Source organism: Xiphophorus hellerii, chromosome 22 (genome assembly GCF_003331165.1).
Source record: "Xiphophorus hellerii strain 12219 chromosome 22, Xiphophorus_hellerii-4.1, whole genome shotgun sequence".
NCBI lineage: Eukaryota > Metazoa > Chordata > Actinopteri > Cyprinodontiformes > Poeciliidae > Xiphophorus > Xiphophorus hellerii.
In genome coordinates this window covers 23721624-23740013 of record NC_045693.1, presented here as the reverse complement: position 1 = coordinate 23740013, position 18390 = coordinate 23721624, and the positions used below count along the sequence as shown (strand labels likewise).

General features: G+C 38.6%; 1 protein-coding gene across 1 annotated transcript; it reads right to left on the bottom strand.

Moving 5' to 3' along the window:
• Nucleotides 1-6: 6 nt before the first annotated feature.
• Nucleotides 7-11657, bottom strand: slc17a5 (solute carrier family 17 member 5). The gene is made up of 11 exons (XM_032553073.1): nt 11480-11657; nt 9345-9541; nt 8984-9217; nt 7870-7957; nt 6520-6606; nt 5842-5960; nt 4565-4726; nt 4308-4440; nt 3588-3735; nt 3316-3406; nt 7-2737 (listed from the first exon to the last, which is right to left on the bottom strand). Exons 1-11 carry the CDS (start codon nt 11562-11564, stop codon nt 2600-2602), a joined length of 1482 nt encoding a protein of 493 aa, XP_032408964.1. The 5' UTR covers nt 11565-11657; the 3' UTR covers nt 7-2599.
• Nucleotides 11658-18390: the final 6733 nt, after the last annotated feature.

The following is an 18390-nucleotide window of genomic DNA, read 5'->3' as shown; positions in this document are numbered from 1 at the left end:
TTTGACTGCGCGTCCGATCATTAAAATGCCTCAAATGCGCATTGTTTTAGTGTCTAAGAAGTTTGTCCGGGCGGAGAAAACGCGTTTAGCAAGCTGCAACAATATCCAGGAGGTAAACTGCTCTCCAGACGCTCTGTAGTTGGATTACCATGAACCCAGCCGTCCTTTAAGCCTTTCTACTGCGCCTGTCCGCCAATTAACGAGCCACTGACGAGAAGTCTGGTTCCAGGCGTCATTCGTAGTAAATCATTCATGATTACTCCAACTGTGAAGACTGGTGTAAAGGGGGGGAAAAAGCGCTAAATCCAATTTCACATAATTTGCTTAAAATATTGGTGGATTTGACCAAAATGTGATAAGTGTAAAAAATTTGTTAAAGTATTTACACAATTTAAGTTTCACACATTCTAAACTTTTGAGGGTATGTATCATAACAGCATCAATGAAGATGGGGAGCAATACTCCTCCATCAGGAGCAATTTTGAAGTCCTACTGCAGATGATTAGATTTAAACCTGGACTTTGACTGGACCCTTCCTAAGTAGATATGCTTTGACTGAAATTAAACGTTGCATTGTAGGCTGTATTTTCAAGCTGAAAATGACATTCTGTTCTTCAACTCTGACCAACCTCTCCATCATTGCTGAAACGATGGATTCCTACAGCATGATTCTATCACCCTCATGTGTTGCCAATTTTGTTCAAAATGCAGCTTTTCCATGTTGGACAAAAAGTTAATCTCACACCTGCTCTTCTTCTACATATTTTCTGTTTCTCCACATAGCTTATGGAAAAAAAAACCCAGTTTTGCTTCCTTTTAACACTTACCTTCTCCTTAAAGCTCTGGAAGAAAGACATGGTTTGTGGAGTTCATGACAGTTTCCTGCAGCTCCAGCATAAATGATGAGTTCCTTTGAGGTTGATGAGCGTAACCTGGCAGGTTTGGAGTTGTGCTGGTTTTACTTCAACTTTTGGGTGATGGATTAAGCAAATCCCCAAATTTCCTAAAACTTGAGAATGCTTTACAAGCCCTAATTTACACTTCACCATCCCAATCATACCTGGTGTTTCTTGGTCTTCATGATGTATGTTCTCTTACAAACCTCTAAAGTCTTCACAGATTATAAACTCTTTGGGAAATAAAAACCCAAAGCAATGTCAGATTTGTCACTGGCTGTATTTGATACATTTCTATTACATGATGGTGAATAAAGACATTTTTTCTGGAATGTTTCCATTACAATTATTTACCATCATATCCGTTTACAGTACAACACAATACACAAAGTCCCTTTGCTTCCTTGTATATCAACACAGAAACAAAGATTAAAAATATATATAATCAGAATGTATCTAAAGAGCTGGAATATAAGTGTCTTAATTAAGGCATAAGTGTCTTAATTAAGGCATAAGTGCATTATTTCTACTCCCATTGTGGTGCTACGTGTGAAAAGCAATATCAATATCACATGTTTAAATTAGTCATGTCAATTGAAAAAAAAAAAAACTAAAGTAAACTTAATTTTAAGAAATTAGATCTAATTCAATTGACAAACTATTTGACTTTTCAATCCATATATGGCATAAAACACCTGAGAAAAAAAGTGCCCTTCCTTTGAATCACTGATTTAGAGTTTAGCTGCAATTCCCTTATTTAGAAACAAGAAGCTTATTTTCAAGAAACACTGTAACCCGTTTTTCTCATGTGATGAGCATTATCAACTCCAAGGAGGGCCCCGGTGATCCCTCAATTAAACAAAACAAAACAAAAAAGTAAACATTAAGACATAATTCCCGAATAATTCACATTTACATCACAAAAAAAGGCAACCACAACAAACAGAAATATAAAGTCTTTTTAAGGCGACCTTGATATAAGGCTAGTTTCTTTCCTCTCCTTAGATGAGCTCAGATAATTTTTCTTTCTAAAGGAAAGCCTGTAAAACAAACACACCCCGGCTCTTTAGTCCCAGTCCTAAAACAAACCACCTCAAATATGCAAAAGGAGGCAGGTACAGAGTTAAAATGTAGATAAAAATGTGACAAATTACAGATTTTGTCATCTGGGTTGTTGTAGCAAAGTACAAATGTTTTACTAAACTTTACACAAAACAGTGGGGGAAAAAAATCTCCCTCTTGTTAGTGTAGATCTTTGTTGGTTTAAAAAACAAAACAAAAAAACCAAGAAACGGATTTTTGAGTAATAACACAATTAAAGCAATGATAACATTATTGATTGTGTAGCTTCATTGCCTTGGAGGACACTGTGCTAAGCTCCCAATGAAGCTTAGATAACTGGTTACAATGCAGACTAATTCATTGGCATTTTTTACTCAAACATTTAGTCTGTGGCTGTGAAACTGTCAACCTTTTAACTAAAACCAGCTTCCCTTTCTACTGTCCTCTGCGGAGCAAAAAATACACTGTTTTTAGCTCTTTTCTTCTTAAGATCATAAGGTAGAATTTTTTAAGTCAGGTTTTAACATCATTACAATATGGGTCTTCATTACTATGGCTACGTCAGAAAATATGAACTCTGCTGCTCAACATCAGCACAAACTTCTTACAGAGTTTTCTCTCTGAATGGACGCGAGGATGAATCAGTCTCCGTGGGAGTAGGTTGTGTGGATCGCCCAGGGCTGAACCGTCCCTCGTCCAAACACGGTGTAGAACAGAGCGCCAAACACGTTGATGGCAGCGGCGATGTAAAACACAGTCTGCCATTCCTCTATAGTGTTCTGGAAGACAATCAGCACAGAAATGGATGAATAGCAATACACACAAAGCATTGTTTCAGGCCAATATAACTATTTAAATTAAATAAAAGCAGCAGATCAGTAAGAAAAGTGTTTAAATCCTTTCTCTAAATGTCTTACATGTACTGTCTGCACGATAAAAATGATGCATTTTTGATCATTCAGTTGTACAGACAGAAAGGCTGAATTGTGATTTCTTTCTAGTGAAACCATCATATTGGTTTCCTGTAGTAAAGCAAACATTAATGGTGGCATTCTTTAAAGAATTGTGTGTATGGAGCAGTAACTTCCAATATTAGAAGTGTTTGCTTTGGGTCTCCACTCAGAAATCAAACAAGTGAATAGATACACAAAAAACATTAAGCAGTTGTTACAGAAAAATGTGTTAATTTTTCATGTAAATCGAGCATAGAAAAAATGAAAAATCGTCCCAGGTTGAAGATGACCGCCCCCAAGTGGTCAAATGTCGAAAAAAAAAAAAAAGGTTTAAACCTGAAAATAATGATGATTAAAAAAAACAAAAACAAACAGTTGCTTTCAATCATGAGACGCCAACTCACACTGTGTGTAAGAGCTCTTGCTATGACTGGTCCCACCATGCCAGGGATGGTGGCAAAAGTGTTGGTGATTCCCAGCAGGATACCAGCATACCTAGAACAACATGCATGTATGAAAGTCTGAGCAACGTTCACTAAAGTGCATGAACACAATATTTTGAAACAGTTTAATAACATTTCAATGCGTTACAAAATGTAGACTAGTTCTGAAAAGCCGTCTCTCAGAGCAGGATGGGCAGACTGGCTCGTGAACATTCATCTTAACCCGTTCTTACGAAGGAGCGATGTCCAGGTGATTGATGTTAAAGCCAGAGGCCGACACTCCGCCCAGAGCAGAGGAGATGGTGAGGAAGGTCACGGCCAAGGTGTAGTTACAGCCTGTGTAACCTGCTGCCACCAGGAACACGGCGGGCCCAATCATACCTGCACAAACAGCGCGAGAAAACGTCTTTACCCGACATAAAAACATACAAAACCAACTAAACAGGGATGAAACAATAAATTGTGATGAATCGATTATTGAAATAATCATCAACTAATTTAGTAATCGATTAATTGTCAACTGAAGCATACGGACCCAAAAAAAACACCATATTTAAAGCAGCAATTAAGCCCAAACTGTTCATAAGATAAGAGTGTTTTTATCTTTGCATTTAAGATAAACACTTATGTTTTACCCAAAACTCTCCAAGTGGCAAAGTATTAACTTCACTGGGTTCAATTTCACTGAAGGAATGCTATGTTATTGCATTTTAAGAGTTGAATCGTTTCGAGTTTTATTTAAAAAAGGAACTGAATTATTTGTTTGTTTGCATATTTGAATGCATTTCTAATATTACGTAAAAAAAAGTTTACGTGGTTGAATAACAAATCTGGAGAACGTGCCAATTTTTTTAAAATCCAATTACTCGATTAATCGTCATAACAATCAATAGAATAATTAATTACTACAATAATGGTTAGTTGGAGCCCTGCGTGTAAATGTTTCTTATTACCAATGAGAGAGAAGGACTTCCTGACGATGACTGTAGGGTAAAGGCAAGTCTCTCGCAGGTAATCGGCGACTTGGCCGCTCAGCACGGCCATCAGAGCACAGCCCAGGTACGGCAGAGCAGAGAGAAACCCGTTCTGTCAGGACAAACATCAATATATTTATTGCTTTAACAGAGTCTATCCAGCATTTCCCGCCTGGGATTATTATCTATAACAAAACGTGTCATTTTTTTCCCAGGTGTTGCGCAGCCTTTCTCACCTGCTGTATGCTGAATCCCAGGATGTCGTTCATGTAAGTCGGCAGGAGAGTGAGGAGCGTGTAGAAGGTCCAGTTGTAGGAGAAGTGAGCTACGACGATGGCCATCAGCGGCATAGAGGTTACGATGGCTCGCCACGGGATGTGGCCTGAAGAGGTAGACAGCTGGAAAAAACAGAACAATATGGAAATTTTGTTTGCATCGTCTCTTTCCTCTTTGCTTTGGGACATCTCGCTTACTAATCGTGGCAAAAATGCTTCCATAATTTCATACAGGTCCAACGCCGAGTTATGTCTGGTGTTTGATACCCTTCAACGAAAGATGGTGCATTAATTCAAAGTTTTATTTCTCACTTTCAAAATACGATGTTGAAGGAAGAGGATGTTTAATATTACACTTGAATACAACCAATATACAAGATTATTTCTAAGTGAAAAGGTGATTCTAGGATCTTTGTCTCCCCCTGCAGGTGTAAATTTTAGCATCTTTAAGAGTTCTGGAAGCGCAACAATGGCCTCATTTCCACTGAGCTGTACACCATGCAACAATAGAGACTAATGAAAATATATAATTGGCCTTAATAAAATAAAATAAAAGTAGTCACTAGTGACAGTCGATGAATTAAGTGTGTATTAATAGCAGGGTTCGTCCTCTTTTCCCACTGTAAAATTCAAGCATTTTCAATGATTTCAGGCACTCGACCGAACCCTGTAATAAATTGTTTCTGATTTTAAACAATTAAGGCACTTTCGGAGCTCCATAAATTGTTGCTCTTGCAATTTTTACGTTTGAAAATCATTCAGCACATCAAACCATGACAATTTCTCTTAGCTTGCATCGCACATGACAATCATACGTTATTAATCAGTAGAAGCAGTTAAAATTTACAATAAGCTGAACTATCCATGCTTCTTTAAGGAGTCATTACAGATGCTGATGACTGCAGGAGGTGTGTTTTAGGGTTAAATGTTCTACATTTTATGAAACTAAACTCCATTTAACCTAGCTGAGTATTTCTGCCGACCGTGCCCATATAAAGGAATAGATAAGGCAGCATCTATTTAAATTTCATAGATTATAAAACAAGTCTATACATTAATGGTTTCAAACCATGCGTGTTAAGTTGATGCACACTGCGTTAAGACTGTGGTTGAATATTTCATACAAGCCATCTGTAAACTGCAGATTCACTGCGAGTTTCATCACCAAACTGCTGAACAAGACAGATAAGAAAATAAACAAGAAATTTTGCAACAAAGAAATGTCTGCAAGGTGATACCTCATTTTTCAGAGAGTTGGTGATGTAAAGCCTCTCCTGCTCTGATATCCGGGGGTGACTGTTTGGACTGTCAAAGACGAGGAAAGCCCACAGGACGAACCACACCAAGCCAACAGCACCTGGACACACACGCACACACACACACAGATGCTTGCCTCACCGCAAACTCAAGACTTAAACACCCACATGATTGCACATCCTCAGAGACGTGTGACTTTTATAGATTCTAAGACTCAGAAAGGACAGCAAAGCAACTTTACAGCAAGTCAGCAAGAAGCAAATGCAGTGGAAGTTGTGAACGGTTTTAATCAACAAGCTGTTTCCTCTTCGGTCTGCTTAATCGTTGTTTCCACAAAACAAAGAGGAACAAACAGCAAACTCAAACTGCTTCGCTCATACCGTGTCGACTCGTTCCTGACATTCTTCGTCACTCAATGGCAATTGATAAAACATCCGATGTAGTTTAACCTTCTTTGTTGTAATTTGATACATCTTGATCGTTTAACATCTTATAAGAAATTCACAAAAGTCTAATTGCAACTTTTAATATACGACAGAAAGAAAAATAACTTGTGGGAGTCTTCATTGTTCACCGTTTCAAAAACAGTGATGTAGCCGCAGTAGCAGATCAGCAGAGCAATTTTTCTTCAACTACCCACATTCGGCGCTCATCATTACCAAAGAGGTAGAAGACGTAGGGCCAGCCCATGTAGAAGCAAATTTCACCAGACAGAGGCAGAGCCACGACGGTCCCCAGCTGGGCCCCTGGGACGGAAGACAAAACGGACAACATCAGCTGCATGCAATAAAACAGAAAGATTATTTCTTTTCAGTTATTTATCATTTGTTTATTTGTTGGAATAGTTTGAAAATATATGCACAGTCTACTCCTTCATTAATAAGTCAATTCGCTATAACATAAGCAATTGAGCATCAACCAACCGTCCATACAGATACATCTTTAAACACAAATTGGCAGTGTGTAAAACAATAATAAAAAAAATAAACAAGCTACATCCTTGTAATGATAAAGCACTCTACCGAGTCATCATGCTTCATTATACCATGATAGATGGAATATTGCATTTTATTATTTCCTTTAAAGTAAAACTCGATCTACTCTCTCTGATTTGTTCAGACAGATTCGTTCCATAAACAGAAACACAACGTTCCATTTGTTTACTTCTGGCCTCTCAAGTTCTAAAGTCTCTCTTTTCATAAATCTTTTTTGCAAATGTGTTGGTAATATGCTATGACTTGCAGACTAGTCCACCAAATTGTGAAATTTTATTAATTTTAAGTCGAAGGACAATTGGGCTCGTTGGACCTCTGTAGCGTTTTCTGCTTACATTTCTATCCATACATATAATCTATATCTGCTGATGGTGTAGTAGTGACTGAAATAGAGAGAAAGGAAAATAATCAATAAGAGTGATTAGCGATGGCAGTAACAAGACTATAATATGGATAAATTGTTGTGATAAAATGTGAGGTATGTCATTATAAAATCATAAATTAGCAACAGAAACTGGAAAGTTGACCAGTCTCATCCTCGTTGCTCCCAGTGTGCTACGCAGTAAATGACCTAATCAAATTATACTCTGCAATTGGATTTAGGACTAAGGAAATTCTCGTGATTTCAGTTCAGAATCTCTGTATAATCATAAACATCTGCACTACTTGCTGCAGTGGATTTGGCCAGAAAAAAAAAAAAACAGACAAACATTCAGATAAACTATTTTCCGTTTATAGTTTGTCAGACAATGGGCAACGATAAACAACTGAGTTTAGAAACGCACCGGTTAGCGGCTTACAGTTGTGTTTGTGTTCTGATGAGACCTAACCTGACCCGCATGATTAATGGCGGGATGCCGTTAGCAGTATTAGGAATATTAATGCAACCTCTGTTCGACGCTGCATGGCTCTAAAACACGATGCAGAACCAAAAATGGCTTTAATAGAATGTGGCTGAGAATAGTGACAACAAAGTGAACATTTTGCAACATATTTTCCTGCGTCTCTTCTCACCAATGTATGAAATGGTGAGCAGTCTGCTTCTCTCCAGCGGGGGGGCCCATGATGCCCACATGGTGTACATTGCAGGGAACGTGACACCCTAGATACAAACGAAAAGAAGAATCTGATAATAATATCTGGTTATTTTTGTTTTTATATGCAGGGTTCCAAGAGAAAGTATCCCCAGCCATTGTGAAGCTTTTAATTCATCTCTGTCAGTTTTGGACAAACTTAAATGTACTGAATTTACCTGTCATTGCCACAGATTCTCACTTGCATTTAGATAAATATGCTGTGATCTAAAACATTTCACTTTTCCTATATGGGTAACAACTGAAAGGTGAACTGCAGTCCTGTTCTCCGCTCCTTCCCTCTTTCCATTAACTCAGGACATTTTCATTCTCTGCCGTCATCATGTAAAGACGATGCATTCATAATGGTGATTTTTTTTCTTTTAGTTCATTTTAGCTCACCCTGTCAACCTCACTTTCTTCAGATTTCTTTTTAAGAAAAGAAAATATTTGCAACAATTTGCTGAACATTTACTCCCTTTAAATGATGATTTTATGCCTTTTCCAGGCACATAGTGCCATTTTACAGCGCAATCAATTTACTATGTCACCTTCAGTTGTTATGAAAATGCCGCACATATCAAACGTGACTTATAAAGAAATTTGACTTTTGCTTAGGCACTCTTGAATGGTTGCCACGGGAGATTCAAGGGTTTCTCAAACATGCATGAAAGAATCAAGGCAGCACTCCAGATATGTTTTTGATGAGGGAATAACATTTTAACAGGACGAAAAGCTGAAAAAAGTCAGTTTCACACAACAACGGCCCTTTAAACCTTTTCCAATAAAAGACTAGGGAACAAATCTGATGCAACCGATGTCTAACGTTTAACTACTTTACTTTTTATAAGGACAGTTTTCTCATAAACTCCTTCAGATGAAGCTTTCCAAATGAGTATTATGTCATAAACACAGCACTGATACTTGGAGAGATCCTGTTTTTCCTCTGTTTTGTGCAAAAACTCATCAAATTATGTCCGTACTGTTATAAAGACCAACACTTTTGTGACTCTGACTCTAACCACCGTGTTGCCAGGAGCGTCCTGTTTGCATACCTCTCCGACCCCCTCCAGCACTCTCACTGCAATGAGGTAGCTCGCGCCCAGGTCGGCGGCCAGGGGCGTGAGCAGCGTGAAGAGGGCGGTTCCCAGAACGCCGAATCCCATCAGCCACTTGGCTCCGCAGCGGCCAGCCAGGTAGCCGCCGGGGATCTGCGTCAGGATGTAGCCGTAGAAAAAAGAGCCCAAGATCCATCCCTGAGTCGCAGAGTCCCAGTTGTACACACCGGCCTGAGAGAACACGCCAAGTTATTATTTTTTTTTTTTTGTAGGGCTATTTAGAATGCTGAAAATAGAAGGCTGTAATCACTAAGGGGTACTACAGTGGTACGCAACCAAATGTGGCTGTAACACTCACTGACTGGTTGTGTTTGGGTGGTACGGGGTTGCCGTGGGGGGTGCACACCGAGCCACTGTGGTTGCTGCTGGACTGATGGGTGTTGTTGAGCATGTCCACCATCGCCACGCTGAGGTTCACCCTCAGAGAGTAGACCACGAAGAACCCGTAGCTGGAGAGCAGCGCCAAGCCGTAGCGGGAAGAACAGCATGCTGGCGCTGAACGGAGGAGGAGAAAACAGATAAATAATTTCCAGTAAAACATTGCAGTCATGTCCACAACGTTTTGGACAATAACGACAGTTATTACTGAAGAAATTAGAGAAACCCAGATTTGTGGTCTGCAATACGTTTGTTTTTAACTGTTTCAGTACTAGACCTACTTTCAGAACCACAGGTCCACTTTAACACCTCCATCTGTGAAGGTCAAGAGGCCATAAAAAGTACTCAAAAAATTTATTTGTGCAAGTTTAATGTGGAAAACAGAGAAAAGATGTCATTAAATTAAGTAAAAATGACAAATTCTTTTGTTTCCTTCTCTTCATGTGTGCGGGGTTTTTTTTACCTTGAAAACTCAATTACATATTGTATCAGGCGGAAGAATATATGATTAGACAGAAAAAAGATTAAATCTTGAATTAGATAATGGAACAAACTGTACAAACATTTTTTCATGCTCTTTTCTTTGTCTTCCCCAGTAGGGATTCAAATTTGGAAAATTATCAATCCAAATTTTCAAGACCGAGTATGAATCCTTTAAAAAAAAAAAAAAAGAAAAAATATCACTGGGGCACTTCTATTTTAAATAAGTACATTTTGTTTTTAAATTAAACATATCTGTTATTCTTTTAAGTAGCTTGTACATAAAATGTTATAAAATAGAAATGTTAAAAAATGTAACAAAATAGTTTATTTTATTACATTCATGTTAGAGCAACATGAATGTTATGTTGGGCGTTTTTTTTCATTACAAAATTGCTTCAGGCATCTGCTGTAAACATAAACACACCAAGTTTGTTCGTAATTTTTCATTTCAATGTTATGTAGTAAAGAACTTTTTTTCCCCCCTAGATACAACAAAACTATTATATCAGGGTAAATAAAGTCTATTTGCTCCTCTTAATCAAAAAGATAACCAACTATGGTCGTCTAAAATGACTGACAGCCTGAGACACCAGCTTTTGCTTTAGGTAAAAATCCTGGTTCAATGAGAAAGTTAGAACTAAAACATCTTTAAGCTGAAAATGCTGATAACTGTTGATCAAATGGCTATTTTGAGCAATTGACTTGAAATGTACAGATTTTTGCACGAATTTTTACTGATTAAACAAAAAAAATAAAAGAAAAAATAATATATATACACATGCTCATATGTCCACCTCGAATAACCTCCTTCGGATGCAGAAGTAGTTGTACTAATGACGTAATTAATTAATTTACATGCAAACGCTTAGTCATCGTAGACTTGTACATAAATCTCCAAACTTTGCATTAAGCGCAGGTAGACCAAGACCATTCTGATTCTACTATATCCTAATTTATTTCAGAATTGGGAAGCACCACTTCCTTAAATTGTAATTCCAGCACTGGCACAACTTTCTAAGCAAAGTTGAATTCTTGTGAGAAAAATTCAACTGCATATAGTCTGTTAAAAAAACACTCCAACACTAAAGACTCGTAGCTGCAACTTGTGCTTCGGCATGCTTACATCTGAACATTGCTCGTTGCCTGCGCAGTTTTTATGCATGTATGTAAATAATGGCGGCCCTGGCTCAGATAAAGCTGTTTAATGAGAGAAGACTGCCTGGTGACTGAGGTTGGCATAGGAGGTTCTCCACGAAGACAAACAGGAAAAGATACGGATATTTTACTGGTTACACCTGAGAGCCAGTGAAGTCATTCAAAACATATTGGCGATGTAAAAAAGTTGGTGGCAAGGAGTGAAGTTCTTGTTGACAAGTGTGAACAAAAAAACAAAATTGGAAATGGGAGCTTCTCTTCTTTAAGTGCACTTAAAAATAACTTAAATAAACTCACAGGTTGCTTTCTTGAAACAAAGAAAACCAAACCACCGACTTACATCTGTTGGGTGAGCCTTGCTATTCTATTAGCTGCAGATATTTTTTTAAATATTATTATTTTTACTATTGTCTTTACCTCTCTGGACTTTGTCGTCTTGTCTTCGGTGAAGGAGCGGCCTTTGCTGTTCGTCCTTCTCCGTGTCAGAGTCGTACCGCTCCATGTTTTCAGCAGGAAGTGGCCAGTAGACCAGCAGCTAAACGAGAGTCATCACTGTAACCAGGGTGAGAGGAACGAAAGCCTTTCTGCAGACACAAACTAAGTCACGTGATCTTCTTCTTCTTCTTCTTCTTCTTTTTTGTTTTATGGCGGTTGGCAAACAACTGTCAGGTGCATTACCGCCACCTTCTGGACTGGAGTATGAACCAGATGCCTAAACCCTATAATCTCCCTATTAGACCTGTTTTTCTAAGAAACCTAAATACGGAATTAAAAACCACATCTCCAGAAGATTTTTGTAGCAGATCTCTAATATTTAATTTAACTTTATTCCTATTTAACTCTTCTACTAATTCCTCTCTTTCTAGATTATATTTATTACATTCCATAAAAATATGTACAACTGTTTCCAACTTTCCACAAAAATTACATAACCCCGTACTATGTTTATTTATTATTTTCAAAGTACTATTTAGCCCTACATGTCCAAATCTTAACCTAGATATAATATCTTCCTCTTGTTTATTCCTATTTTCCTTTCTACACTCCCCCACTTTTTTTTGAATACTATAATAAAACCTTGCCTTCTTTTCACCCTCCCATTGTTCCTGCCACTTCTTCTTGTAATATATTTTACTTATACTCTTTATCTCACTTTTACTATACTTAACTTTCAATTCAATTTCACTTCTCTTACTCGCACTCTTTGCAAATGTATCTGCTAATTCGTTTCCAATTATTCCAATATGCGCCGGAATCCAAATAAATTTGACAGTAGATCTATGTATCCCCATTTTATGTATTGATTTATTTATATCTATCAATATGTCTTGTCTTGCTTTCGACTCTTGTTCCATAATACTTATTAATGCACTACTTGAATCAGAACAAATTAACACTTTCTTGTCATTTAATTCTTCACTCCATTTTAACGCCATTGAAATAGCCAGTAACTCTCCTGTGTATACATTCAAACTATCCGTTAATCTTTTATTTTCCATGATGTTTAAATCTGGAATTATAAATGCTATCCCTACTCTATCATTTACCATTTTTGATGCATCTGTATATATTTGTAAGTATTCTCCATATTCCCTTCTTATGTATCTTTCCACCTCTCCTTCTACTGTCTGTCTTCCTTCTTCCAACAATGTTAAATCAACTTTCATCTCTTTTTGTATCCATGGTGGATTACATGAAAAATCCACCACCGGGCTAATTAAACATTGATCTAATCCTATTTCCTTTATTTCTTTAGTTATTATCCATCCAAAACTATTTACATTTACATTCTTAACATTTTCTTGACATGGTTGTAATATATTATTTATAGGATAACTTTTTTTATGCCCTTTTACGTTTGCCCAGAACCCTACTCCTAATTGTTTCCTTCTTAACTCCAATGGCATTTCCCCCATTTCTACCTGTAGTGCTGACACTGGTGTTGTCTTCATTGCCCCACAGCAAATTCTTAACGCTTGATACTGTATTTTATCTATTTCTTTTAATAAGGTACTGGAGGCAGAATTATATACCACACATCCATAATCTATTACCGATCTAATAAGTCCAATATATAATATCTTCAAAGTTTTCCTACCTGCTCCCCATTCTTTACCTCTTAAACATCTCATGATATTTAATATTTTTTTACTTCTCTCTATTATTTTACTAATATGTATTTTCCATGTAAGCTTTTTATCAAACCATAAACCTAAATATTTGAATTTATCTACCCTTTCTACTTCTTTACCATACATTTTTAATTTTATCTTGGTTCCTACCTTCCTATTAGTAAAGTTAACAAATTTAGATTTTGAACTTGAAATTCGAAATCCCCATTCTAGCGCCCAATCTTCTACCTTACCTAACGCTTCTTGCATTTTATCATTTATAAATTTTATATTTCTTCCCCGTTTCCAAATAAGACCATCATCCGCAAAACACAAACTAAGTCACGTGATCTGCGTCAGCGGACAGGAAGTAAAGGTTTTCTGTATGGCAAGCAAGTTTGTCATATTATGGTTAGGCTCTTCAAGATGCAGTGCCGTTAAAAATATACTCACCCAACGTTTCAAATATACTTTATTTTTGATACTAGTAACCGTAAGTAGACATAAGGGGGAAACATATTGGCCTGAGACCAGAAATCGAGCCCAGGACAACCACGCTGAGAACTATGGCCTCCACATCTTGCCCGCGCTCCCCGCCACCACATTTCAAAGGCATCTTTTGCGGTGACGTGTTTCCGTTTACATTTAACACACGTTGATCACTTCCAGTTGCCACGCGCTCTATAGTTTTTGGTGGCAGCTGCTGGAGCTAAACCATGAAAAGGACTCAAAAGCTAAAACATTTTCGGGCTACAGCGGAGTTCTGTTGTGTGCCATTTTGCCCAATGACTAGTAGCTGTAATAGAGGACTTAGTTTTTTCCATTTTCCTTCTAATTTTGAGTTAAGGCAACAGTGGATAGTGGCTATCTGCAGGAAAAACTTGGTCATTAACGCTCACACTCGCGTGTGTAGCCGGCATTTCAAACTTCAGGATATCAAAGAGTCAGCATCACAAATGGGAAGACGTCGGTTGAAATATGGAGCTGTAGCTGTATTATTTGAGTGGAACAATTACTCTCTCCCATGTCCAAAACCGAGGAGTTTGGAGAAAGTAGCTATGAATGTCCTTAAGGAACATAATTATGCCACAGTTCCTGAGCCTGCAGGTTCCTGCAGGCTCACTAAATCCACTGCAGTAGTGGATTTAGTGTTGGAAAATAATATTCTTAGGAAAAAAATCCAGAAGACACAGGAACAGATTGGGAGCCTTATGCTGAAGCAGTGTTTTGGCATTCACCGTTTTGCTTCTTCTGACAAGGACATTAGATTCTTCACAAGGTAAGTGCGTTGATGTATGTGTCTATTGTATAAAGAGTATTAAGTCAATTTAGGGAACTCATCCAAATGTTTTATACAAAAACAAAAAGTCTTTAATGTTTATATTGCAAATTTGACCAGATATTGCAAATAGGACAAACAACCCATGTTACTAACGAGCAATCATTTGATCCAGGTGTGGGCAGCAGCAACGCAAAATCATTCCATACTAGTAACAAAGGGGCAATTGGAGCCAAATCAGTCTGTCAAATTAAAGTCCAAACTTTTCTTTCCATGTCTTACCTCTTTACATGAAAAATTCACAGAGCAATTATCCAAAGCAGGGAATAAGTGTACTTCTTGAACCCCAAAACATAAATAATTTTCTGCTTTATGGTCATAATCTCATGTTGGAGTGAATATTCCCACTTGGCTCCATTGTCCCAGCATTTTGAGATTTTTGACTAGACTATTCCTCTTTATGTTTCTTTTAAGTTGGTAAATGCATATTTGGTGGGTCCTTAAATGAAACCTCCAAACAATTATTAGATGGAATAACTTTTCATGGTGAGATAAGTTAGGGCAAAAAGAGAACCTAAGAAAAAACCCTGAGGAATTTCAAATGGCACATATAGGCCAAAATGTCCAAAAATGGCTAATTTAGGACGCTTGCCAGGACAAATACCACTTCTGTTCTTCACTTTTTCTTGCATTATAGTTGGTGCATATAAGGGGAAGACAGTGTAATGCGATTTACTAGATGTTTTTGATTGCAGCTACACACTTTCAAAAGAATATTCAGTTTATTATTACCTGTTTTGTTTGGTGTTTTTTTTTTTCAGGTTTGCATCATATGACCACCTGATGCGTTTTTGGGCCTTGATTGAGCCGTTTCTCCCAACTATGATCAGTGTTCGACAAAACATCGACGCCACTCCCTCAACTCATTCCCTACAGCCCATTGACGAGTTCTTTCTGTTCCTAAACTACCTTGCCCGTGGATCCAAGGAACAGGACCTTGCGGACCAGTACGGCGTCCATCAGTCCACAATCATCCGGATCATCACAACATGGAGCAACTTTTTATTCATGGTACTCGGCTCAATTAGAATCTGGATACCCCAGGATCAGATTCACAAAAATCTACCCGCAGTCTTCGAGGACTGCCCTGACACTACAGTCATCATTGACAGCATTGAGCTGAGGTGTCAGTGCCCATCTTCCCCTCTCCTCCAGAGTGAGGTGTCTTCTTTTTACAAATCCCGCTGCACTCTGAAGGGGCTCATTGGGATTGCACCTCACGGGCCAGTGACATTCATCTCCAGACTGCACACAGGGTCCATCAGTGACGAGAAGATCACGCGTGAATCTGGTCTCCTCGCCCTCTTAAAACCAGGGATGGCTGTCATGGTAGACAGAGGCTTTCCTATTGACATCGTACCCTGCAAGGTTTACAGGCCAGCATTTCTCTCTGGCGGCTCTCAGATGTCTGCAGGGGAAGTGAGGAAGACGAAGGCCATAGCACGGCTCAGGGTCCATGTGGAGTGCCTCGTTCGCCGGGTCAAAGAGCGCAAGGTGTTTGACTCTGAAATTCCCCTGGGCGTTTTTGGGATTGTCAACCAACTGTACACTGTTGCTTGCCTACTCACAAATTATGAAAATGCCCTCTAGCAACTGCTTGACCAAAGAAGCCTGACAAAGTATGTTTTATCTTCACTGTTCATTTTATAATACTGTTTGCACCTGCCATAAAATGAAATAACTTTTTTAGAATACTCTGCGTGTCACAGACCCTTTTTTCCGCCTTTATCTCTGCGTTTATATCAAGTATTTGCATAAAGGTCAGGCCTTGAAGTGGGATATTAAATTTTCATCTGTGGCAGGATGCTGCTGTGAGTGTGACACACAGCCAGGCTGTTGCATAAGCATATCATGTGGCTACTCTTGTTATGATGGGGAGCCTAACTCAGCATGCTGGAGGCAAAGAGCAGACAAAAAATAAGGGGGACACGGCAACCAGACAAAGTTTTAGCCTTTTAGAGGCATTTTATTTTAAAAGAACCTAATTGTCTAGGGGATCCATAGACGGCAGCCCAAGATGTAATAGACCCTTCAGCCTGGACCCTCCTCAGCAGGGAGTCCGGTTCTCGGCGAGGCCTTGATCTCCAGGTCGTCTGCGTCTGGTACTTGCGTTGGCCAGCCACACCCATGAACTGAATTGCGCTCCTTATATACCTTCCAGGTGGCCAGGTAATTAGAAGCACCTCCGACAATCGAGGACCTAATTGATAAACAATTTACTCGCCACACACAGGACCGCACAGCAGGGGCCGTCGCAATATCTGAGAGGGATTGCACTATAACATCATGGGACACAACATGATTTACCTTCCTCTGCTTTATGGGATCCTTTTTAGCTGAAAACACATAAAAGGTGGATTTATTTCCTTTTCCCTATATCTAAAAAAACGGACTGAAGAGAATGAGTTTTTAAAAAAGCATTAAACAGGAGAGTGCTTGCAGATGAACTTTAAAATTTCCATTTACTGAAAATAAATCAATATTTTTCAGCTCCACAGGCACAAAATCCACATGACATTTTCTCTGAACTCAGTTACTGGTAAGAAACACAAGTTTTGTTTTGTTGGTTTTTTTTGTATAGCGATAAATGAAGAGTGCATTCTTCTCTTGCAAACTCACACGTAACGGCAGAATCAAATGATGTGTTGGGAATTATGTAACCTCAAAACACAGGGTTTTTTTGTGAAGATGAGGAGCAGCTGTGATGTCTGGGGGCCTTTTTGTCCAAACCACCGAGAAATGGGTGGAAAAATCAGGGAGACACATCCAGTAAAAAAGACCAGAGACGGACAGAAACACGATGAAAAAAAGTGGAGAGACAGCTGTGGGGTAAGAAATCCTCACCGGTTATTCAATGACCAAACAACATGGAAATAAATTCACATGTAAACTCCAGGGTCAATCTAAAATCTTCTAATGTGAAAGTCCTGGGCTGCAGAGTATTAATTGGAGAGGTTGGTAAGACGTCATGGTTACAGTTTACCACAAGCCATGTGCTCCCACTTATTTTCATCATGTGACAGCAAAACGAAACTTTTTCGCTTATGTAACCTCATGTGGGGGGGGGGGGAAACTATCACTGCGCATCATGGTAAGCAGCACACCATGTCCACTGTGAAACATGGCGGTGGCAGCATCATGTCATATGTCAAGACGCATGACTGGGGCAGAAGGGTCACCTTTGAGCCAGAGCTTCAAAACTGTGGTTAGCATCTAGGAACATAAAATGAGGAATCTGTGGCGAGAATTGAAAGTGACTGCTCACACATTCTCCAAATATTCTTTGCAAAGAGGAATTGGCAACCGTAACAGTCCAGAAACAGGGACAAGCAGACTGTGAAAGACTTGCAACTGCAGCAAAATGCAACTGAGTGTTGACTCAGGGGGCCTGAACACTTTCAGATTTTATTTGGAAAGGAAAAAAAACACACATCCTAGATTGTCATTGTGAGATTATAAAGCGATCACATTAAATCCTAGTAGAATATATACACGTTTTGGTGGTAATATGACAAAATATACAAATCTTTAAGAGGCTGGGCTAGTTCTAGAAGGCCCCTGCAAATATCATTTTTAGTCAAATTGTGCAGTCGCAATAATTAGTCTGATGATTGAGCAGAAGAGAAGGTCAACAAAGAACAGGTGATCTCTAATTCTCCTCAAATCATTGCACAATGCATCTTGTGTAATCCATTGCATAAAATCAAACAAGACAGTGTTTGATTGGCGTCTTTAACAGATTAGTAAATTATGAAACACACACACAGACACACAAAAAAAACAAGTGCAATTATGCAAAGTACATAAGTGGTCAGCAGCTGATTTGCATTTCAATCATCAATCTGCTGGTTCTGTTTTTGATGACCTGTTCAGCTCCC